The sequence below is a fragment of the Camelus ferus genome, chromosome 15 (genome assembly GCF_009834535.1).
Source record: "Camelus ferus isolate YT-003-E chromosome 15, BCGSAC_Cfer_1.0, whole genome shotgun sequence".
NCBI lineage: Eukaryota > Metazoa > Chordata > Mammalia > Artiodactyla > Camelidae > Camelus > Camelus ferus.
In genome coordinates, this window is record NC_045710.1 from 758,277 (window position 1) to 783,725 (window position 25,449).

The 25,449-nt window shown below is 49.7% G+C and overlaps 1 protein-coding gene and 1 long non-coding RNA gene across 2 annotated transcripts in view; one reads left to right on the forward strand and one right to left on the reverse strand.

Annotated features, from left to right (window-relative positions):
* LOC116668860 overlaps positions 1 to 6,077 on the reverse strand; it is a 19,914-nt gene extending 13,837 nt beyond the window's left edge. The window contains exon 1 of the long non-coding RNA XR_004326073.1: positions 6,067 to 6,077. This is a non-coding gene — a long non-coding RNA (uncharacterized LOC116668860). The remainder of the gene's footprint in view (positions 1 to 6,066) is intronic.
* A 13,980-nt stretch (positions 6,078 to 20,057) lies between these two features.
* Positions 20,058 to 25,449, forward strand: part of SNTG2 (syntrophin gamma 2) — a 121,957-nt gene continuing 116,565 nt past the window's right edge. The window contains 2 exon segments of the mRNA XM_032497939.1: positions 20,058 to 20,079; positions 21,632 to 21,804. Coding sequence (XP_032353830.1) covers positions 20,058 to 20,079; positions 21,632 to 21,804 — 195 coding nt within the window.

Sequence of the window (25,449 nt, forward strand, 5' to 3'; positions counted from 1 at the left end):
CTGGAGTCCCCTCCGACGGACAGCACTGCTGTGGGTCCCACTGCATGTGCAGATCCTGTGCCGCGTGAGGGCTGGGGCTGGGGTTAGGGTTAGGATTGGGGCTAGGGTTGGGATTGGGCATGGGGTTGGGGTTCGGTTTAGGGTTAAGGTTGGGATTGGGGCTAGGGTTGGGGCTGGGGTAGGGTTAGGGTAGGGTTAGTGAGAAAGCAGGCTTTCCCACCCTTGTAAAAGTCACCACCCAGCAGAGATAGCTAATTAAGAGCTAAAGTACATCTCTGCTCTGACAGCCAGTGGAGTGTTCCCCTCCCAGAGGTCCAGCCTAAGAAGCCGGTACCACGTGGTGACCCCTGAGACCCCTCCTTTGCTGATCTGCACGCAGCCAGCTTGACCTGTCCCACTGCTGGGCTCTAAGAAGTGCCGTGAAGTCTCAGACTCTAATGCCTCAGTCAGTCCACGATCCTCTGTGCCCGTCGCTCGATTTGGGACAAGTCAGCCCATCTTAGTGCTTTATGTCCTGAACAGAAGAGGGGGATCACCAGCTAATCTCTAATCGTCTCTGAGCGTCAGCTGGTGCCAGGGGCTGGGCTGCCTGCCCAGGGGTGTCAGGGAGAGGCTGAGAGGGAAACGGGAGATCTGTCTCCTTGGGAGGATGGCCCACAGCACAGAAGCAGAGCAGTGGGAATGATTCTGGGCACAACAGTCATTCAAAACCTCCCACAACACTAGTAGTCAGACGTTTTTAAAGAAAAGCTTCTAACGATTCGAACAGAACTTTACTTTGTTTGATATAATAAAAGGCTTTTAAAATGTACTTCAACTACATAATAACTATTCTCTATTTAACTACATCATAATAATTCTCTTTTTATACTAAATTTTCTGTTGAACTTTTTTCATTTGTCTAAAAATACCTTTCTTTGAAATAACTGTCATTTTCAAAATCATCCTATAAAATTTTAAAGTGATAATGATGTGTTTCTTATTAAAATGCAAAGTGAAAATTCAAGCCAAAAATATTTTTACATTATTTTTCTGGTGAAACTTTATTTATATACAGATCTGTTATTTATCATGCAATAAACATGTCTATGATTCATAGTAGAAATGATTTTGCAAATCAGAATTCTCTTTTTTGAGAAAAATCAAAGTTGAAATGCAAGCACATCTGTTCACACATGTAACCTAGACTTTTCACTTGGAATATGAACTATGTATGGTATGCAGGTTGATGATTGTGATGTTTTCTTTCGGATTGTGAAGTACATTCGTGATTTAACAGAAGAAAGCCTGGCTAACAGCCCAGAGAGGAGACGGGGAGCCGGGAGTCTCGGTTTGCTTTGGTGCCGCAGCTGATCAGCTGATGGGAGCGGAGGGGTTCTGCCGTCCTTTGTCGTTCCAGCCTTGTGTCTCCCTAATTTCAAAGCCTGTGAACAATGGGATGGGTTAGGAAAGAGAAATCCCCTCACTGTACAGAACTTGAATTAAGAGAGACTTAAGAAAAAGGTAGAAAGTAACAATCAAAGTTGGATTTTGATGTGGTGAGATCTCGTTCAAATAATACAAGTGATAAAGAAGAAGTTACTGTCATGACGAGCAAGGACGGTGCAGCCTGTGCTTGGTGGAGAGAGTTCTGCCAGCCACGCCAGGAGCCTGCGAGGAGGGGATGTTCCGTTGCAGAAATAATTCCGGGAAACCCTGCCCCCCTAACTCCAGTTCAGTGAATCTGAGACAGGACTCTGCCCAACGTGTCTCAAGTCAGAACAGTAGAAGAGGTTTGGAGTCTGTTGTCGAGACTCAGTTTTGACCACACTGATGTCCAGCCCCTCTGTGAAGCACTTTCTTCCCAGGACAGTAGGTGACCTGATGGCCATTTGCTAAAACTCCAGAAAGGATAACCCTGCTAGTGTCCTCACTGAGTCATGAACCAGGAGGCAACGCAGAGGAAACAAAATGTGGTCGCAGTGCAGGTAACAAACCCCCGCACCCGAGCGCGCGCGGTAGGCGCTTGTGCTGGCTGGGTGTGAGTGCGGCAGCGCTCTCCTGTCGACTGTTCTAGGCAAACCTCAAACCCAGCTATGTGTTTTTCTGTCAGTCTTAGGAAAGACATACAGCACCCTTTGGAGGCTGTATTTCTTCGATTTGTAATATAATTTAAAAGACTTTTCATTTCCTCCCGTGATCCAGCATGCAGAATGAGAATCCACAATCCAAGTATCAAAAATCACAAAGTGAAAACACAATACAGTGGGACGTCTGCCAGAATGGACGAGATAAAACGGAAGAAAAAGGACAGAAAACTCTGGGTAGGCGCGGATTTAGAACAACCAGAATTCTCACACTCGCTGGCGGGACTGGCCCCCAGTAGGGCTACTTGTGAGAAGCACATGGCCACGTCTGCGCCAGCTGAACACTTACACTTCCCCGCATGTGACAGTCACTGAAAGCAGCCTGAAGAAGCCGTGTGCAGACCAGTGAAAGCGAACACCGATCAAACCAAACCAAACCAGACAAAGAAGCCGCCTGAGTGCGCTTCAGCAGCGAATGGATATCAGGTCGGGAACATTCACACCACCCAGCCAGGACCGCGACCAGGCCAGCCGCACTCAGCAATGTGGACATCGCCTCCTCACAGACACACGTCCAGCAGGGAAAACACACCAGTAGGCACGCTGGGCAGGCCGTGTGTGCAGAACGAAGCAGGTGAAGCTGCTGGGAGCTCTTAGACGTCGGGGAGCAGCGGTCCCGGGGGCAGCAGTGGGAAGCGGGTGCCAGGCTCTCTCCAGGTCCAGGGGCTGGAGGCGTGGCTGCTCTGAGTCGGCGGCAAGTCCCTGATGCACACATTCCTGGTTACGTCCGGGCCTGCGGCCTCGAGAAGGGTCACTCAGGCCACGGGGCTGCCGCCGTTGGGTCAGTGCCCCCGCACTGCTCTCCGCCCTTGACGGGGGTTCCCCTGTCCTTCCTCTGCCTGGAGGGACGGAAGCTTCCTCCCTGGTCTCCACAGGATGGTGAGCAGGGGGCCCCGTCCTGGGGACGAGCAGGGCGGACTCGTCCAGATGCGCAGGGTGGGGCCGGAGGGGAGCTGGGACACCTCGGTGCACACCGACCCTCCCACGCAGGATGGTGTGAGGCCACCCACGGGATGTGTGCGGGACGCCTCCTCCACTAACACTCTCTACGTTATCAGTGACCCTTTCTGCCCCTGAACGCCCCCTGCCCCCACCCTGAGTGAGGAAATGACATTGTTCTCCGTTCTCCAAAAAAGAAGACTAAACGATTAAAATATTGCTCAAAGCTGCCCTGTAGCAGGACTCTATGGCGTCTTTCTGCAAGGGGAAATGCGCAAAGAAGCACATGATTATTCTTATAAATGGACACTGCCAAGTGACTTTCCCTTTTAATCTAACTTGCAGTGAGTTTATTTACTTTTGGAAGAGACACAGTGATCTGGTGTGAGTACATCTTGCTACTTGATAATAAAAATGCAGGTGAATGTTTTAACGGCTGTTTTATTACTACGCACACAGAAGATTGGAATTCCTCCCAGTCATGGACCGTGTCATCGCGTCACAAAGCACAGCAGGACTCCAGGGGCTTAGGGATTAACATCCCGAACCTTCTGGTGTTCGGGCTCAGTGTTTGCTCTAAGTTACTCCAACTGACAGTCGCACGGTGCTGAAGCCCATGGACTCTAACCGTTGTGGAATTGATTTTCCCTGAAACTGCCCAGAAGACTGCTTTATTTTATCAGTTCTTCATAAAAAAATCAATATGATTCACTTTTCCATTTATTTCTCACTGTGGAGGGTGCATATTTCAAAACAGACTCCTTTGTCCTATGAAGCCAGCGGGGTTTCATGGAAAATATGCAATAAAATCAGTGAATGTCTATTTTTGGCCATGATTTCTACTCTCAGAAAAAATAGAGTGAGTTCAATATGGCTTTTGAAAGCATTTAAAAAAGTTCTCTCTCTCTGGGAAAGAATCTCATAAATATGAATAATCTCTTTTTCCATTCTTGGGCGTGACATTTATCTTCGTAGATTAAAAACCTGAAACGGCTGGCAGGACATTTCTTGGGCGAGGCTGCAGCCATTTTACTAGAGTGTCATTTGATGAGTTTTGGCACCAGAATTGGGCCATCGCAGCCAGTGACGGTGACGAGGGACCACTTCACCCTCGCCCCCCAGGGCGTCAAGGAGACCCTCCCTTCTCCTGCACTCGCCTAGTTACCCCGCAGCAAAACAGCCACGGCAAGCGTCCTGATAAACTGCTTTCCAGTGAGTTTGCTCCGAGAGTCTGAGAGCCCGGCGGCGCTAGACAGCAGGGGCGGGTGACACGCGGAGGTTCGAGAGAGCCGTCTGTGCAAACTGATACCCACCAGCCACACGGTCAGACCTGGATTCTGGGCCAGTCACACTGGGTCCTCTGGGGGAAGGTATGCACGCTCAGAAGTGGGAAATTTATAAATGTTTGGTTCAGTTAATCTCCTTAAAGTCATGTTTATTGACGTGTCAAGAGACACGTGCCAAGTTGCCGTCCAAGTTCAGACACATTGTATTATGTTTGAAAACACATCTTCTGCTCCCCGGACACCAGGGCAGGGAGGTCCGGCGCTATTTCTGTGATGGAAATGAGCGAAACCCCATCACTCTGTTGTGCCTGTGGTGCAGACGCTGCTTTGGAGCTTCCTCGTGGTCGCTGAAGGACGCTGACCGAGCGGGAGCGTTCCGTGTTCCTGGGGTTTTAGTCGTCTTCGACTTGTTGATGGATCCATCTGCTTAGTCAATTGCTTAGATCAAAAGATGTCTTTAATAAGCTTTCAAGTCTTAAGTATGTTGGCATGTCCTACTTTTAGTCAATTGATTTAAACTGATCTTATCAAAATTATCAAAATCAGTCAATAAAACTAATGGAACTGCAAAACTAATACCCCTGTGTTTTATGTAGAGACTCAGTGTGGGTGTCTACTGCCTGCCTGCCTAAACACGCACGCACGCTAATCTTCCAGCCTGGGGGGGGGGGGCTCCTGCTGACCCAGCGGCTGTGAGTCAGCTACTGTAACTTTTCCCAGGTAATGTCTTAGTGTGAGAAGCTGCTGTAGCTTTTATATCCTAGGAGTAAAGCTGGTTTTCACGATGTGTCAGAACCTTTCCGTGGAATGAACAGAGTTTCAGAAAATCTGGTTGTCCACTCTCCCAGTCCCTCTTTCTCCCCGATTTACCCAAATAGCGTCATTGGCAGCGCAGCATGGGTCCCGGGGAAACGCGCGAGCGACGAGAGGGCCAGTGCTTAGGCAGTTACTCTGCCCTTCTAGGGCCTGCGTGAGATTCCAGTTCAGTGACAGCCATTCGGGGCCGCACTCTGATTACAGGTTTGTTTGAAATGTTGGCAAAGTAGACCATTCAAGTTAGATTAGTCGAGCTTTGGAGGAAATAGCGATGGCAGGGCGTAACACTTAGAGGACACATTCACCCAGCAAGGGACCGGGGAAAACCACATGGGTGCCTCATTCTAGTTTGAGAATTGCCCGAGTCACCCTAAAACTCATGCAGATGCTTCTGACGTAATTATTACCTTTGTGTCTGAGGCAGGAATGGAACACCCAGGGGCACTGAGGTTTTTGGAAAATTGTGTGACAGCTGGTGGTGTTGAGTCTGCTTTTTGGCCCGCACCCCAGCAAGAACAATTCACACCTTAACCCCTTGGACGTGCAGGATTTCTCGCCCACGGTGGAAAGGCACGTTGATTCCCAATAGACTGAGAGCCTCAGCCCAAACGAAGCAGAGCCGCCCTGTTACCGGAGCCCAGAGTTCCCGCTGGCCTGGCGCCGAGCTCTGCCCACTGGGTCCGGTGTCATCCCAGCCTGCGGCAGGTGGCCCAGGCGTTCACATCTGCCTGCTGCCCAGGGGTGCAAGTGTGCAGCGCGTGCTGGGCTGAACCTTCATCTGGGGCTATTGAGCTGCGGCCCACACTGCTGGGTCCCGGGTGAGAGTGGGAGTCAGTGAGGGGCACAGGGCTGAATTCCCAATTTCCCGTCAGGACCACAGCCATGAGTGTGATGGGAACGGAGCATCCGCCCCACTCATGGAAAGGACCCCACCAGGAGCCACACCAGACCCAGCGGAGATGCCCAGAGGGCAGCTCCTGTGAGGAGCCCAGACCCTTCCTGGGCATCTGGGCCGGCGTCCTGCAGTCCTGCAGCTGGCCTGAGCAGGATAAAAAAGTCTAAAGACAGAAGATTTGGGAAGCGAGTAGTTAGGGGGCTGTCATTTGTCCAAAGAGAAAAATTTATTTAAAATTTTAATTCCATTTTTTGAATTTGAAAACAGGGGAAAGTGCATGAGATTTGAATTTCAAGTATCCTGGGCTCAGGTTGACTTGCAGAGTCAGGGAGGGAGATGCCATGGGTGGGCTGTGTCCTGCAGCCACGTGCTGGGGCCCTGTCTTCCAGCTGTCACTGCACTGAAGCCCTGCACTGCGGCAGCTCTGATGAGGTGGTTCCTGAATCTCCCTCTGCTGTTGTCTTCGGTTTCCCTTAGAAGCTCACCCAAAGGTGGCAGTGCTTTGGAGCGGGACTCAGGTAACCCCCCAATCCCACTGCACTTCGGGACACTGCTGCCCCACACTCCTGAGCCATCAGCTGAACTCAGCTCCTCCTGAGAATCAAACAAGCCCTTTCTCACGCTGCTGTATCAGACTGGTCAGCAGTTCACAGCTCTGGTCTGAGGGCCCTTTTGTGTGACTTCTTGGTTCTCATCAAAGCGAGAGAGGACCGCAGAAGTGTAACAACACTCATTTTGTTCATCCACCCATCCACTGGTAGATACACATGCATTTTAACCTGACTCTGTGCCAGGAACTGTGCAGTCTGCAATTCAGCTGACTCAACTTGTATACAATCTTGAATCCAAGACTGAAAAAACTTAAAGGTAAGGATGAGAATTCGAAAGCATCGAGTCTGGACTGTGCAGCCTCCTTTCTGCACGTTGGAAGGTGTCCCAGATGACAGAGTAGGCAGGTTGCTCTTCAAGTGGGGCCCAGAGCCTGCTGACGCACAAGAAGGGCCACGGCGCCATCCTGAAGGGGCTCAGGCTCTCCTCCAGCCCGATGGTCAGGAGGCCGGGTAGCTGGAGCAAAGGACCTCGGCTTCCTCGTCCTCTAAGACCGCGATGTTCCTGTCTACCGTACAGCCCACGAGGACCAAAGGAAAGCTCAGTCACCTGGTGCTGAAATCACCCAGCTCCAGGAGGGGTAAGTTAGTGTCTCCCCGGATGACGTGCAGTGTTGCTGACGGGTTCGATTGCTTCAGGGAGAGGAATGGGACCACATTGCCGCGGGGACACGGGGTGGGTGACCACCGGGGAAGGAATTCTGGAGAAGAGTGTCCCCCCCAGAGCTCTCTGCCCACGTTAGATTATCTTCCAGGACATGTTCGCCAAATCCTGGTTATTAGAAGGTGTTGGGAAATATTGAGAAATAGTGAAGGATGGCTTCTGTCTGCAGGTTTTGGCTCACTCACATTCTGCCTGCCAGGCCTGAGAGACATCCCCCTTCCTATTCTAAAGCAATGAAAAATTATTAATTTCATTTTATTAATTTTCACGCTTAGAAATGTCCTGTACTTACTAACGTTCTCTAGGTCGTTTTAAAGGATAACGTTGTGTATTGATTAAGCTCCTGGCTTAAGAGCCTGATGGAAAACACCTTTATTCACAGCACCAGCAGGCACGGAAGCGCCGCAGCTGCAGACCACGTGGACCTTCCGCATGACAGCTTGTCGGCCCTGCACCGGGGCCCTGGGAGCCCACGAGGGGCCTGAGCGCGTTTATCCTGCGGTTTCCAGGAGGTAAATTTCTGTGTGTACAACATCACCACCGTCCAGGGAGGCCCCTAGGGTTAGGGCTAGGGTTAGACTTGGAACTCCTGCCCCTTAGGGTGGATGTCCCTGGAGCCATGAGGGAAGGAGATGGTTGTGAAACTGTCACATGAGAGACCAGTGCTGGGCTCTGGTGGTGGTCACACAGCTGAAGCTGTTGCGCTGGCTGTTTTGAAAGCTCATCTGGCAGTGGAATGCTCAGGGTCTTAGACTGGGAAGACCAGAAGATAAGGCAGCATCGACCAAGAAATGCTGACCTAGAACCGTGCGAATGTTCCCGGGCCACGGGGGCTGCTCTCCAAGCGAAAAAACACTGTAACAAGAAACAATGAAAAAATCCTTTCACGATGAATAAACTTTGCTCTCTGAGCTCTGTCACAAGCAAGGAGAAGCCGCACCAGAGAAGACATTGTGACGTCCCCTGGTGCCCACATGGGTTTTGTATTTAAGCCCCTTGAGAGCTGTATTTCTGGTTCACAAGTTACTTAAGATGTCGCAGCAAATACACCGAGGTCTGTCGAGGATGAAGCTACACGATGTGACTTAAACAAACCCACTGCAAATGTGCTCTTACCTCCGGGGAGAGTGACTTTCTGATTTATCCTAGTTGCATAAGCAAAGTCACCTCCCTGGAAGGGTGGAGTTTGCATTGTTCACGCATCCATCTGGCCGAGACTCTCCAGCAGTTGCTGTGTGCAGAGCATTTATTCAGCCCCACCAATGGGGGAGTCACAGGGACTCTCCTTTCAGGTTTCGTGCAGAATGCATGCATGTTTGTAAGTGACGATCAAAGTCGATACAAAAGGACAAATAAACTCAGAGAGCACTGAAAGGAAATCTGGTTCTGGATGGAATGCCCTGATCAAGGAATTTAAATAGGAGCAGCTCCTGGACATGCAGAGATATGGGGCAAGGACACTCGGACCGAATTTCACCTGAGACCATTTACTTCGAATGAGTAAATGTTCAAAGAAGCGTCCCTGGGGATTCTCTCTAGAAAGTCTTAAACTTGGGGCATCCGCACTGGTCAGAGCCCTTCAGAGACAGAACCAGCCGAACATCTGAGACACAGGCAGGATGAATGTGCCCCTTAAAGAGCTCAATGACACGGAGGTGGCTGGTGTGATGATGGGGCTGGGTCCCTGGATCTGCAGGGTGAGTCAGCAGCCCTGAGGTGGAGGATGCACCGACGTTTCATGGGAAAGCCCGTGTCCCAGAGTGAGGGTCACTGGGAAGGAGGCGTTCCCTCTTAGTTGGGGAGCATCAGCCTTTTTGTTCTACACAGACCTTCAACTGATTGCACAGGGCCCACCCACAGCAGGGAGGACCGTGTGCTTTACTTGGTTCACTGATGTAAATGCTAACGTCACCTCAAAACACCCTCACAGAAACCCCCAGAATTATGCTGGGCCAAATATCTGGGCACTCTGTGACCCCATCAAGCTGACACGAATAATAAACTATCACAGTATTCAACAATATAAAATGAGTTAAATATCAAAAGGCAATTTTATGTAGCAATTAAAACGACATAAACCCATAATTACATAGACAAGTGTTTAAGTGTATTTTAGTTGGGAAAACGTAACAGAGAGCAACCTCGACGCACAACGGCTCACCTGTGCTGTAGTAATGGATGTCATACCTGATGCTCACACCCAGGAAGGGTGCTGTCTGAGGGCACGTACGCCAGTGCAAGGGATTCTGGGTAACACCTCTCTGCGTTTTAAAATATCCGGATTTGCTCATTTTTCTTCAAATAACTTGGCTAATCCATAAAGGAAAAGTAGGGCATAATTAGGTAAAGATAAGCAAACATTCCCCGTGGGCACTGAGGGACGTGGACTTTTCAGAGTAACTCACTAGGCATAGAGCTCTGATGGAAACTGAACACAGACAGTGCTCCCAGGAGGGCTCGGAAAGCGGCACCGCTGGTGAGCCCGAATGAGCGTTGGAGAAAACGCGGCACCCAGACCTTGGTCTGGACAACAGGGGGTTAACTGTGTCCCAGGGGGACCTGCTGCCCAACTGCCTGCATCGGCAGTGCCCTCGCCCCAGCTTCTGTGCCACCTGAGTGACTCCCCCTGTGTCAAGGGCTTATTTTTGAGGAAATAGATTCCAAACACCTACTGAGTGTCCGCATGTTTTGCAAAGATACCCTAGTGTGAGTTGGCAAGGGCACAGTGTCCACTCAAGGCACCAAACATCGCAAATATCATGCCACTCGGTCCACGGGGCCTGTCTCACCTCCATCTGGAAAAGATAGATCAGCTAATAGAACCGACCGTGGCTACACAGCAACCTCGCTGAGGGTAAGGGCACAAATCAGATCAGCCTTGCTCCACTGGCTCGACACCACCGAGAGCGGTTCTCAGCACACGGTGATTACCTTAAAGCTGTGTGATAAATCAATACGATGGATTTGTAGTATTGCTGTTTAAGTTCTAGATTTTCTAAACGTTTTACTTACTTTTATTTCATTTCCCACAGTTCAGATATGACAACTTGCTTTGTGAAAGTACAAAAGAGAAAGAAAGCTCATCTGTTTAGTTCCTTAGCGAACATTCCCTGCGATTTTATCTCTGTGCCAGGTAGATGCTAAATAATGAGTTTATAAAGAGGAACTCCTGAGTTAAAATCCCCCAGAGACTTAGTTTCCTCAGGAAATCAACACATAAATGAACAATTACAGCACAAGCAATATCTGTCATTCGGTTCTCAGGTTGCTCAAAAAAGTACACACACCGGCTTCCACACGTGTCCAGGGACCTGAAGACGAGGACTGGGACGAGTGGTAGGCGTGCAGGTGGCTCTTGCGCCCCCCCAGCACAGGTGACAGGTGCGGCTGCCTGTGGCGGCCCCGCCCCACCTGTGGCAGAGGAGACCCCCTCCCCCCAGCACTGCCACCGCTGTCTTTCCACCCGCCTGGACCTGGTAAAGTATCAGGAAAACAGAAGGAACTCGATGGCACTATTTCAGACTGAGCTTCAGGGGGAATCAAGCACGTTAAATTTATGACTCAGTGTCTGCTGGTAAATTGCCCTGGCCTCTCATCCCAGAGGGCTCCGTTGTCAACATACTATACATCTTCCATTGTCTTCCTACCTAGATCTGAAAGCAGGTGGAAATATACAAGGAGAAAATATATATAAAGTGGCTGTGTGTGCGTGTGTGTGTGTGTGTTCGTAAGTTTACATTTGCCAATAGTACAGATTTTACATTCGTATTTTTCTTTGACATTTCCATTAAATCAAAGTGAAGAACTCACACTAATTCCTCTATTTAAAGGGCGATCATTTTTAAATAAAGTCATGCAAAGCCTCTGTAGTGAAGTCATACGCAATAATGAGATCAAACTTACGTTTCCACGAGGTCAGGCAGATGGAGAGCTGTGGACATTTCAGCAAGGCCAGGTAGGTCTCAGAGAAGCTGCCTGATGTCTGCAGGACCCTGTTGGCTTTGGGAATAGTCTCCTGACAGCGCACCTCTGTGTGCAATAGAGACATTTTCCTAACATGTCCCACGGTTAGCAGAGGAGGTGTGACACAAACTTCCTTCAAACAACAGCAAGAAGCCTCCTTCGCAGCTAAGATGCTGATCTGAGGAATAATGACTAAACAAGCCCAGGACTTTGGCGTTTTCTGTGTCTATTAAATAAAATAAAATAAATCAGCACTCAACAATCTTTGCTAAAAAAGTAAAATACATTCCCAAATTGAGGAAGTCCACTGTAATCAAAAAGCCTGAAAACTGGTCCGTTCTGGGTAAATTCTACTCCAAATTCAATCATTTGGAAAATTGTAACCACTGAACTGGAAAATCCATCCCACTGATTTGGAAACTTGTGCTCACTGTAAGTTCTCAACAAGAAAACCGTTCCCACGGCTGCGCAGACCAAGGTCCGGCATCCACTCACGCAGTCCAGTCTCAAAGGCGAGCTTCTGCTCTGAAGTTTGCATGGACTGCCGCGTAACTGCAGGACTGCCACAGCACCCCCACCACCCCGGGCCCGGGACTTGCCCGAGGGGGCTTGTTCCTTCTGCAGGAAGCTGCGCTCTCACTGCCTCCGGGACAGGAGGAGAAACCGACCCCTCGTCGTCAGCCAGACCACGACGTCGGCAGTCCAGTGACTCCCCCCGACGCCACTGCACATAGGCAGTGGTCATAGAGGATGCGGTTAAATCAAGATGATCCTCAAGGCGGGACAAGGTTCTCAAAGGTGCGCTCTCTCTTTCAGTCCTTAAATCTGGCCTTTCTTTGTCCAAAGCATCACATCACATTTCCATCTCAGGAAGACCTTTGAAGGGTGAACACTCTCCTATCTCCCTGCCCCCTGAGACAAGGGTGGGTGAGTGGAGTTCCGCAAGCGTGGACAGAAACAGACTCAACTCCCCGAGAGACAGTTTTTCCTCCGCAAAGACAAAACAGCCAAAAAAATTAAACTTCTTTTCCCATGATCCCCTCTGTCCAGCAAAAGAACAGCCATTTGTGTCAGTCTTATCTGCAAAGAATTACTGTGTGAATAAATCAATGATTTTTTCACAAAAAGCAGGGGAGAGAAAAGGCACAAAAACTTTGCGAGTAAGAGTCCATCAGATTCTTTAGAGTGACGCTTAAAACGCAATATCGCACATTTACGTTATCAAAAACTTTTTCAGGAGATGCAAGTTTTGGTAAATTTTTACACGTTATGTATGTAAATACACCAACAGTAAGCGGAGGTGGGGGCGGTTCCTTCTCCTGAGCACCGGCTCCTGCCACCACACTCGTTTTGCGGGTGAGTGCTCTGTGACATCTCGCTGTGGACGCTGGCCGATGTAACGCATCACACTCACTGTGCGTGATCTGTGTGCACGCGTGTCCTCAGTGAGCGTATACGTTTACTGCAAGCAGGCACCGGGTCGGGGTGCAGCAGGCACACAGTGTCCCTCAACTGACTATTGAGAAAATGGTAGGTTTGAAAATAAGATTTCTTATAAAAATTGTTCACTTCACGAGCTTCCATAAAATAGTCACAAAAATATTTTTGACGGTGAATACACATCCAACTAGTACTTGAACCTCCATGACCCAGAATTTTTTAATTCCATGTCCGTGACCAGATAAAAGAACGTTTCAGAGAATTAAGTAATTTCAAATCAAATGGGAGAAAGATTAATAAAATGCCTTTTCATCATTAGAACTTAATTTTTAAAAATCTTTCTGCCTGACACCATAATTTAAGACAATTAAGGTGTCTGTTTAAAATTTTTGGATATCCTTTGATACAGGAGTAAGAGGTAACATTTGGGGGCTCCGCCCCCCAGGACTGAGAGGCCTGGCGGCTCGCCCTGCCCCTCGAGGCCCCGGGCTGGAACGTGTCCGTCACCAGTGAGCTCCGTGGGCGCTGAATCAGGCGCCTGCGCCAGCGCTGCGGGTGTCCGCGGGCAATACCCGGGCCCAGCGCGCCTGAAACCCCTCGTGTTCTCACTTAGCCCTCGCAGCAGTCTTGGAGGCTGGGGCTCCCCTCATCTGACCTGTGAGGAAGCGAGGCCCCGCGCGGGGGCCACCCGGCCGAGCCCCGTCTCCGCTCCCAGAAAACCATCTCCTCCCGCGGCAGGTGCCCCGCAGCGCAGCCGGGCGGCCCCTCCCGCGGTCGTCGGGGGACCCGGGACCCCCAGCCCCGCACCGGAGCGCGCTCTGAAGGGCTTCGGGCTGGCTGTGACCCTGGACGGCCGAACGGCGAGATGGACGTGGCGGGGGCGGGAGGCGGGGGCGGGTACATCTCAGCATCGATGGGCGTCCAGACGGCCGGCGGGCCGGAGTCCCGGAACCAGAGACCCGCTGAGGCCCCTCACTCCCCCACCCCGCTCCTTCCGCCCGGAGGTGAACGTGAGGTGGAAGCCCTTGGAACACAGTCGCACACGTGTACACACCCACACCTCACACACTCACACACGTGCACACATGCACACCTCACGCACCTCACACCACCAGTGCACACATTCACAGCATACACTGCATGCACACACACACTCACATGTGCACACACACCTCACACACGTGCACAGCACACATACTCACACATTTGTACACACATGCAACACCTCACACACCTCGCACTCAGTGTGCACATTCACAGCATGCACTGCATGCACACACACACACTCGCATGTGTGCACACACATGCACACCTCACATACTCACACACGTATGTAATCAGGCAAACATAAATGAAGGGGAGAGCTCAGCCCCTGGTTGTCTTTATTAAAACCTGGTGGACATGAAAACATTATAAAAACCTTTCCTGAAATGTGATTCAATTTTCACATAAAGTCTTGAAAGTGCTCTTACCCAGATTCATTTTCAGAAATATTGATAAATTCCAAACTAAGACAGAGATTTACCTAAATTATTCATTTTGATGTTATCTTCATGTCCATGAAACCTAAACTTACTGGGTTTTGACTTGCTACGTAACAGGATTTTCCAAGGCCTCGAGCACGTCACAGAGCATTAGTCACAGGAGAGAAGTGACCACAGCAGAGACGCTGAGCGGACACCGACTTGATCAGTGAGCAACAGTAATCCTGCCGGTGATAAGACCGGCTCCTCCGGAGAGACAAGCCTTTTCTTTTGACTTGTGGTTCGTCTCAGAAATCTCACGTCGTGGAATTAAGGTCACGGTTACCTGAACTTGGGAGGGCTAGTCCACCTCTAGGGTCCAACACAGACCCCCACAGACCCTGGCGTGGGACTCCGTGCCCCTGCTCAGTGACTGTGGAAGGCCCAGTAGGTCTCGGTGCCAGCTGACAAGTCCAGCCCTCAGGAGTGAGGGCCCCGAACACCAGGTCAGCCCAGAGCAGAGCACTGGGGTTCCTCGAGTTTGACGTCCAGGCGGGGAGACAAAAGATGTGTATGCACTTGTGCGTGTGCGTGTGCGTGTGCACATGTGAGCGTGTGTGCATAACTTACACTCACACCAGATTGTATCTAGTGAGCGCGGCCTAAAGATGTTTACAAACGGCTGCAAAGTGAGGGCAGGAGCTGGAGAGCCGCCCCTGGGAGGAGTGCTTCTTGATATCAGCCTAGGCTTATCCCAGACTTTCTGTCCTCAGTTTTAGAGCAAATGGATGGGACGTTCTATGCGTATTTTTTCAAATAAAACATCTCCTCTTATTTACTTGTATTTTGGGCAATATTTGCCTCTAGGACAGAACTGTGTTACAACCCACAGCCACATGGCTTATGCTCTTTTAAGCTGGATTTAGGCAATTATTTTAAAAAATACAACATGAATAACTAACATCTTGAGTTGAATATAAACTAACAGGTTTTTCCACAGAAAAAACTTACTTCTGCATAGTATTTATCACGTAGTATATCGTATATGCTACATATGAAGGTATATGGTATTGATAGCATAAAAATGTGTTATCAATACAGATATTACCTTTTCTCTTTGAAAAGTAAAAAACACAAATATTACTAAGGATGAAATATTCTTCGTAATCACGTTTATTTCCAAGGGGGCGCCGTCAGCACCCTCATGGACGCACAGGTGTGAAAGCACGTACACACGGGAGACTGGGCGCTGGTGAGCTAGCTCTCATTTAATGAAAAGCTCCAGCTTGGGTCTCTTGCCAGTTTCTCGGGTGACAATACTCTGACCATGGCCGACCTCCAGCTGCAAACACGCCTTCCTCCCCCGCAGACTCGGGAAGAGACGTAAACGACTGGTCCCCGTGAGCTGGTTCCAGAACACACCTTATTGACAGGTGCACGTTGTCACATACACGGCACTGTGTTTTGTCATAAAGTGTACCATTCAGTGTGTCCATTCTCTAACTTCGTTTTCTCCTACGACATTGTGGACCTCGGCTAACAGACATAAATGGTGAATAGACCTCATTCTCAGTAGCAGCTGCTCAAAAATGCATGTATTTAACTGGTGCATGTTTAGTCCCTTTTACTGTGTGAAGACGGCATTCCCGGTAGTTCTCTGTTTCAACGAGGCTGTGACGCAGGCCCGAGGGCACGCCTGTGCGTGTGTGCAGGCGGATTTCACAGTGGCGTAGGTAGATTCACAGGTGGGCATCGCTGAGCCGTAAAGCTCACATGCTCCCCTCTCAATCTCTGTCTCCTTTTCCTTAACTTGGGGACTATGACATCAGTGTTTGAAGGCACCAGTGTGACTGGGAGGTGCACAGCCACCCCCAGCACTGTCCTCTGAGCAGACAAGGACGCCACTCTTCCTCCCCCACGCCGTCTGAAGACACCAAGACCACGCTCTCTTCTGTTAAGAGAAACAGGGAAACCCCACAGGCCAGGTTTAGGGTCAATGAAACTGAAAATATATTTTTACCTTTGTCCAGATTGACCCTGACCATTGGCCCCTTTCTTAAATGTTCCGGGAAAAATAACTAACTATGGTTTTAATTTTCTGAAGATCAACTTGCAACTGGGCCTTCAAGTAACTACAGAGACTGAGCCGTTTTTTCATTAGTTGGTAGAAATATGGTAAGTGATCATGAGATAGTCTTTTTCATAAATAATTCATGGATTGGTTTTACTAGTTACTGAATTTCTAGTTCAGACAACACCAATAACTTACGTCATAGGCAAACATACTTCTTCTGTAGCAAGTGCGGTTTAAAAACACTAGAGTTTTCTGGGTGTAGGAAGATGGAGAAAGCTGCATTCGACCATCTCTCTGAAAAAAAGAGCAAACATGAAGGCTGGATATGGTACAGCACTGGTTTTGAGCACACGGGAGAAGAGCCAGTGCCCCAGAGCCTCGGATGAGGATGCAGAGAGGAGGGAGCTCCAAGACGACCTCACGTCCTGTGTGGCTTCTGATCAGGGGATCTGTGCATCTGTAAACAGCTCTGGGCCGAGAAACTGAGCAGACACAGCAGCTTCGAGCACTCTTCGGTCCTCTAGGTCTGGAGAAGTAAAGGTGGAGTTCCAGCTCCCGAAGCAGCCGGGACTTGAGGGGCTGAGACCGCAGAGAAAGGAAAGCCCCGCACAGGTGGGGCTGGAGGGGTCCTGAGTCCTCCTGGGAGGCCCTCGGCCGGCTGGCGCCCCTGTGTGTGGGGTGAGGGGGGCCGAGAGAGGCCTGAGCATCTGGGGCCAGCTGAGCCGACGTCCTGTAGAAGGGCCACCTTTCTGAGAGCTCGGTTAGGTACACGGGCACTAAGTCAAACAGCAAATAAATCTGTGAGTAACAGGAGCCCCTGACGGAGAAGAGAGCTGTGAAGAGGGTGGGCGACCCTGCGCGGGGATCTGGAAGGAAGGGTGTGTGTGAACTTGCACAACGGTGTGGGCGGCCAGCAGAGAATGACAAGTGTGTGCATAGACACACTTACATTTATACATAAGAAATTTTAGATATGTGCTTCATAGTTCTGTCTGCCAAGGGAGCTGGGAGCCCGTAGTTTCGCAGCAGAGAGCCCTTCGAGTATAGATTTCACTAAGTACCATTCTCTGTTCTCCACTAACAGGAGTCAGGGCTCCTGGGGTGCGGGCTGATGCTGGGACGGAGTGAAAAAGCAAGTCTGGACAGAAATGAGGAAGTCCTCAGGGCATGATGGGGACACTTGAAGGACACAGGAGTCAGCTCCCAGGGGCTCTAATTGGCCAAATCTGGCACAATGTGAGCATCAAAATAGTGATGGAATATAACCCAATGAATGGAATAGGTATAAATAAATGTCTTCACATTGATACAGATAGATGAATGAGTAAGTAAATACATTTGTGCAGAGTACCAGGCAGCGAGTGGGGAAAGACAAAGCTACAGATTCACCTTTTGGCAACCGTCGTAGTAACAACTGATTCAAGCAAGAGTCAGCAGTGGGTTACTAAATACCCACTTTCAACTTACAGGGCAGCCCAGCCTCCACGGCGACCTCCAGAGATGCAGGGATGAGCTGGCTTTCGCGTCCTGGCCTCCCACATGGAGTCTGGGGTGGCCCTGCGTGACCCACCATGTTCACTCAGAGGCAGTGATGATGTGAGCCTCTGACATCACAGCTGGGTCTCTTGGACCGCTTGTTCTGGGGGAAGCCAGCCACCATGCCGGGAGGACGCTCACACGGCCCCTCACAGGGGACCAGACGGAGAAGGTCCCAGAGGCTCAGTCTGACCTTCACAGGACTTCAGGCCTGGTGTGCCCCCAGCTGCGACCTCCCGACACACTCTGAGCTAGAAGCACTTAGACCGGCCCCTCGCGAGTGCCGCGAGTGTCTGGTCCACAGAATCCGTGTGGGGCAGGTACACCAGCAGAGCTGGAAGCTGCTGCGTTTAGCGTGGTCTGTTGTGCAGAATGCGACCACCCATAGGCAAATTTACAGTGATCTCTTATTGACAGATGTATTCACTGTTACTTACTAACGAGCACGGCCCCATATTCATTAACTCATTTCACAGTGGAGAAACCCGGCAGACACTTTTAGCCAAGAGGTAAAGCTGATGTCACCAGAACCAGGACAAGTGAACACCGTGAGTCTTCTGCCATGATGCACACAAAGCCGTGTGTGTGCGACTTCAGCCAAAATGTATTAAGGAATCAAGGAAAGAAGGAAACATGGACGACTCCTGTGTGAGGGACGTCCTATACTCTCAAAAATGTCAAGATTGAGATTGAAGGGAACCAAAGGGACGTCAGCTAATGGCAGATGGCGATCCTGAAAGTAACGGCAGATCACGATCCTGAACTGGTTCAAAGCAGAAGGGATGACAGAAAAGGGAGAAAATCAGCTATTACGTATGTATTGCTATGGTAGTATGTTCTTGGGAAAATTGGTGCAGTTTGACCGTGGTCCGCCATTATTGTGTGACTGATAATTTTCCGATTTTAATGTGTATGCTCCGAAGGTGAGAGACTGTGTCTGAGTTTTAGGAAAAGCATGTTAAGTACTCGGGGTGATGGCGCCTTGTGTCTGCAAAGTACTTTCCACTCACTTCAAAAAATAATCTGTATATAAATAGAGAGAAACAGAATCCTAGGGCAAATGCAGTTAAATACAGGCAACTCGGGAATCTAGACGAGGTAAGTGGAAGGTTTTTGTACAACTGCAACTTTTCTGTAAACTTGGAATTATTTCAAAATTAAAAGTCAGTAAGTTAAGAAGACACTGTTTACACACAGTTTTCAGACACAACCGAGAAAGAACTCCATGTTGACCATGAAAATTTTAGAGTTGGGTTTCAAATAGGAAATTCACACCAGGTTATTCCCTCTCAGAGTTTCAGGATAGTCAGTGTTTCATGATTTATGATCATTATTATTGCGCTAGAGCCCCATTATTAAAAATACATGCACAACCCTAACACATAAAGCATGAAAACAGAGGTGCCGCCGTTAAACGCAGAATCATTTAGCTGTCCAAAGGCAGCCCCAGAGCACCTGAGATGACCTGAATCACACAATTTTAGTGTAGAAAGGATCCCAGAAATCGTTGAATAAAACTGTATTTTACAAATAAGTTAACTTTACTCTGGAAAAAAAAAAACTATGACCATATTCTTTCAACAATTTAATAGTAAAATTTGAACAAAACTCAAATCTTGTAAACTCAACACTTCTGCATTTCTCTCTCTTCAGCTCCTGGGATGGGTCTTCCCTTGGGGTTAATAAGACAGTGTCTTTGTGTATCTTGCAGAAATTTAGGATCTCAGAGGTTATATGCATGCACTCTTTTTTAAAAATGTAACATCAAATAACAATCCTTCATACTTTCTTTTTCTTATGCTAGATTTTGCTATAAATAAAAAAATAGTACAATATTTCTTACCAACTCACCCAAGAAATTATTTTGTTCAGGGCACTGTGCTAGGGATTAAAAGGATCTAATTTTTGCATTTCAGGAGCTTCTAAGTGTAACCCAATGAGCATTAAGAAGCGTCAGTAGATTTCTGCACAGGAGATTTGGGGATACAAAGGAGAGAGAAATCTGCAAAGCCCAATTCTTCTCGTCATCTGGGTTAGAAACCCAGCCTGCTCAGCAGTTGAAACAAGTTGTAAATTGGTGCAACCACTATGGAGAACAGTATGGAAGTACCTTAAAAAAGAAATAGAATTACTACTATACTCAGAAATCCCCCTTCTGGGTATATAACCAAAGAAAATGAAAGCAGAATATTGAGAAAAGCTATCTTACTCTCATGTTCAATCAGCATTATTCACAACAGCCGCGACATGGGTACAACTCGAGTGTACGGTAATGGATGAATGGATAAAGAAGACGTGGGGTGAGAGTGCGCGTGTGCGTACGTGTTTGTATCATGATATATCAGATAGATGTGTACGCATGTGTACCTGGTTTACATACACGTGTGCATCCGTGTGTATTATGCTCACATGTAATGACTATTGCACAGCCACGAGAAAGACGGAAAGCTTACCACTTGCAACAACATGGATGAACTTTGAGGGCATTATGTTAAGTGAGACCAGTCAGTCAGAGGAAGATGCATACTGTGCAGTCTCAAATGTGGAATCTAAAAAAGCCTGGCTCGGTCGAAGAGAATAAATCGGGGTTGGGGGACACAGGATGTTGTTCAGTTCTAAGGTGAACACATCCTGGGTCTCCCACATTCAGCCTGGTGACTGATCAGTATTGTGTTACATGATTGCAAGTTGCGAGAGTAGGTTATAAATGTTCTCACCACGAAAAAAGAAATGGTAATTATATGAGCTGATGAAGGTATCAGCCAACTTAGGGTGGTGGTCACATTGCAGTATAGAAGTGTATGAAACCAGCACTTCGTACATCTTAAAGTAACACTTTTCAAGTCCGTTCTCTTTTGATGGAGCCGGAAAACACCAGGTTGGCGTCAGAAAGAGCAGCGTCTTTAATTTTTGTTCCATTCCACCTGCGGAGGGGGGCGGGCGCCACCCTGCCACCCCGCCACCCCAGCTGTCCGGCTTTCCTGGCCTTGGAAGGACAATGAAACTGGCTTCCTGGGACGAAGGGCTGTGCACGTTCGTGCCGCTGCGAGTGTCGGGGGACTAGGGAGACATCGATTTGGAAAGGGAGGAAAATAAATGCTTCTTTTAAAAGGTTGGTTGCGTGGTTTGTGTGTGTGTGTCTGAGATTTGCCCCAAACTAATTTTCCTTTACATTTAAATTAGGATGACTGGAGTCTACACACCCCAGTACCGTCGTCCTTAAAGAGCAAGGGAACAGCCCACCCGCTGGTGCCCGAGTCACAGTCTGGGGTGCGAGGCCAGGGTCAGGCCCAGCCGTGCGCCCCAGGCGCCCCCGGAGCCTCCGCGCCCGGGCGCGGGCGGGCGCGCATTTAGGCTTTTGTGCGCTTTCCTGTCCTGGAGGTCCCCGGGGTCCAGCGTCAGCGCCCGTGTGAAGGGCAGGTCGCAGGGGGGCGGTCCCTAGGGACCCGGAAAGCAGCGCGGTGGCGACTGTCCGAGGGCCTGGAAGGCCCAGGGGCGCCACGCTGTGGTCTAAGGGTCGACCCCAGTCAGATCAAGCAGGGGGCAGGGGCGGGAAGGGGGCGCCCGCCCGAGGGAGCCTCAGCACCCAAACCTATCATCCTCCCGCTGGGCCCCGAGCGCCCGGGCCTCGACCCCACCGGTGGGAGCCCATCCGCGCCCGCGCTCTCCGCGCCCCGCCCGCGCCCGCAGCCGGTCCCCGCCCCTTGGCAACCCCTCCTCTCCGGAGGCAGGCGGGGGCGGGGCTCGTGGGCGGGGCTCGGCGCTCGGCCCCTCCCACCGCCGCCCGCGGAGCCCGAGCTGAGAGGGGAGCCCGAGCTCAGAGCGGCGCGGAGGCGGCGCCCGCGGGGCCCTTGGCTGCTCGCGGGGGGCCCCGGCGCTGAGCCCCCACGGCCCGGAGTGCGGGCCCCGCCGAGTTGGGGGCGATGAGCGCCGAGGGAGCCCCGCCCCCGGCCGCCCCCGGCGGGCGCCCCGGCCGCCTGCTGGTGCCCCGCAGGTGAGTGCCGGCCCCCCGCAGCCGTTCGTTCTCGGCCCCCCCCCCGCGGCCCCCTTCTTCCCTCCGCGCGCCGCCTTCCCCTCTGCGTCCCTTTCTCCCCCCACGCCCCCTCCTTCCCTCCGAGCCCCCTTTCCCTCCCCCCGCCCTCTCCTCACCCCGTGCCCCCTTCCCCGCTGCGCCTCCGCCTTCCTTCCCGACGCCCCCTCCTCACCCGGCTCCCCCTTCCTTCCGGCGTCCCCATCCCTGTCTCCCCGGGGGCTCGTGCAGGCTGACGGGCGCCAGGACCCCGGGCACAGTGGGCTCTCGCGCCCTGACCACTCAGTCCCCCAACCCCAGTATCCCAGATGGAAACTGTGGGCTTTGCCTTCTCCCTGTCTTGAAGGCTGGCTGGGCAGGTGCTTGGGCTCTGTGGCCGTGGGAACCAGGTTTTCCAGAACTGGGGAGTGGGGATTCACTCCTCCTATCTTCCTGTGTGCATCTTCGGAACCCAGGGTCGAGCGGAGGCGAGCCCCTGGATGGGTGCGGGTCGGGGTCGCTGGTGCAGCTCGGTCCTGGGGGCCTCTGCCCGATTCTGAGGGCCCTAGCCGAGTGCCCAGCAACTCAGGGGACAGCTCAGCTCTCAGCACCGAATACTTAATACAGAGCCTGTGCGTGACAATTGTTCTATCCCTACCCCAAAAGACTCCCCCTCCACCCTCTTATTTTTAAATAACTGAACTGCTGGGGGAAAACAGAAATGTGGCTCAGACGAAAACGAAAAGTTCCTGGAAACCTTCGAGTTGCCACTCACAGCATAACCGAGTGTTCTGGAAACAATTTAAGGATCCTGAGCCGCGGAGGCTCTGGGCTAATGGGCTAATCCCTGTGCTCCCAGTAACCGCCTTCTGTAGGGTTTGTCCCTGCAGAGTCCCTGATCTCAGGAGTGACCAAAAACCCGGCATGTATTTAGCTGTGCTTCTCAGGATGGCTGACAAATGTTTCAGCAGACTGTGGATTGAAGACTTATATAAATTCTCATGTCAGAATGCCTCTAAACCAGGGCAGTAATTCTTGTATGTTTTTCTTTTTAAAAAAATGTACATAGAGATAGTTGCCTCTTCCACCAAGCTATATCATTCTGGGACATTAGTGCGAAATCTTGAAATTAAATTTCACGTAAAGTTCCGTGTTGAGTGTTTTACATTCTTTGTCATGGAGCAGTTTTCCAGCTACTGGAAATTAAACCGCTAGATGGGCTTGGAATAACTGGAAGTGAGTTGCTTGAGCGAGGAGAGCGGCTGGGAGTCAGGGGCGCTCTGCTTCGTCACTGCCTTGAGTTCACAGCGATGCTCCCTGGGTGGGAGCTGCAGGTCTCCTTGCGGTGGTCCCACAACCGGCTTGTTTACAACCGCGGTGAACATAGAGGAGCAAATAAGTGGGTTCATCATACTGCATGCTTGACCCAGCTGAGGGGTATGGGCAATAACTTCAGGTTTTCAAAAGCATGTCACCTGAGGTCCTGAAATAAGTTCTCTCCAGGCTGCTAAGTGTTGGCTCCTTTAAGACACTGAATGCGGGGCTCAGACAAGGGGCTCCATCCCATTTACTGAGGATGTAATTAGTGCTCCCTTTACAGTAAGGGCCTGGGTTCTCCGATGCGACCTATGTGACTTGCACTGGCAGGGAACCGATGTCAGCATTATGACAGAGCAGGCAAGAGCAGGAGGGTCCCTCTGCTTTCACAAATAGAAGACACGTTCTGCGTGTGCTCCAGCCTGCTGAAAGATTCAGGTTCTGCTCATTTAAAATGAATTTGCTGAATGTTCTGTTTACACATGTCTTTTTAAAACAGGACCGTTCATCGCACACAGTCATGGCTGGCACGTTTGCTGGAAAGTGGCATGTCCACCTTTGCTCCGTGAATCTTTAACAGCCATTCGTTTGTACTTGAATCATTGGAGACTAGACAACCGTGCAGATTTACTGATTTTCTTATCAGTAACTATCTGTAATATCATTGAACTTACAAAGTTATTTAATCATTTCGGTGAAGAAGGAGAACTTAGTGCTTCTAATTAGAAAAATGATGACAACAAAGCAAGTTGGTTTAAACCCATTATATTTCTGGTTGTAAACATTTTTTGAAGTCAGAAACACAATGTGTTCTTTGTGGCTGCTTGTTTAAATCAGAATTTGGCCAAATTTGAATGTCGCTTGTTCAGTGCTGGAGCTGCTTTTTCCTCCTTGGCTTTAAGTAGCTGCTCTCTGTTACACACGCTTCCTGAGTTGAGCCAATTCACACCCTTATCCCCGACCCTCCCTGTGTCCCGCATGGACCCAGGCTGGAGAACCACCAGTATGGTGTGCTGAGTGTGCCCTGCTTTGGGTTCAAACACTGCTGTGGATTTGTGCTGAACACACATTTTCTGTTTTTAATCAGCAACACTGCTTCAGTCTGAGGGGCTGGAAGCAGGGGAGAGCCAGCCATGTGTGAGTCCTTCCGAGGAGCCAGGGGACAGGAAGGTGTGACCACGGCAGGCCGTTTAGAATGTGCGTCTAGGAATGGAAGCACTTACTCACCTGGTGAGAGATGCGAACCCCTGCACGAGTTAGGCAGGAACCCCGTGGGGAGGCTGTCCGTTGCCTTTACACTTCTGTTATGCGCCTCGTCCTTGCTGACTCATCTCTGATCTCAGGTGTAGAACTTTTGATGATGTCCGTGACCCCAAAGCAAGATTCATATCTTTCAAATGGGGAATCCCCTGATTTGACCAGGAGATATGTTTCCTAATGAACAGTTTAACAAGATCCATTATATGCTGATGACATGTTACTATCTATAGAAAACCCTAAAAGGTCCACACAAAAGCTACTAGAGCTGATTGAAGAATTCAGCAAGGTAGCAGGTTACAAAATTAACGTTCAAAAATCAGTTGCATTTCTTTTCACTAACGATAAATCAACAGAAGAAGAAAGTAAAGAAACAATCCCCTTTAAAATAGCACCCAAAGTAATAAAATATCTGGGAATAAATCTAACCAAGGAGGTGAAAGAATTATACACAGAAAACCATAAACCATTGATGAAGGAAATTAAAGAAGACTTTAAAAAATGGAAAGACATTCCATGCTCTTGGATTGGAAGAATCAATATTGTTAAAATGGTCACACTGCCCAAGGCAATCTACAGATTTAATGCAATCCCTATCCAATTACCCAGGACATATTTCACAGAACTAGAAAAAAATCATAATAAAATTCATATGGAACCATCAAAGACCTAGAATTGCCAAAGCATTACTGAAGAGAAAGAAAGAGGCCGGAGGAATAACTCTCCCAGACTTCAGACAATACTATAGAGCTACAGTCATCAAGACAGCATGGTATTGGTACCAAAACAGACATATAGACCAATGGAACAGAATAGAGAGCCCAGAAATGAACCCACAAACTTCTGGTCAACTCATCTTCGACAAAGGAGGCAAGAATATACATTGGAATAAAGACAGTCTCTTCAGCAAATGGTGTTGGGAAAACTGGACAGCAGCATGTAAAGCAATGAAGCTAGAACACTCCCTTACACCATATACAAAAATCAACTCAAAATGGATTAAAGACTTAAACATAAGACAAGATACAACAAACCTCCTAGAGGAAAACATAGGCA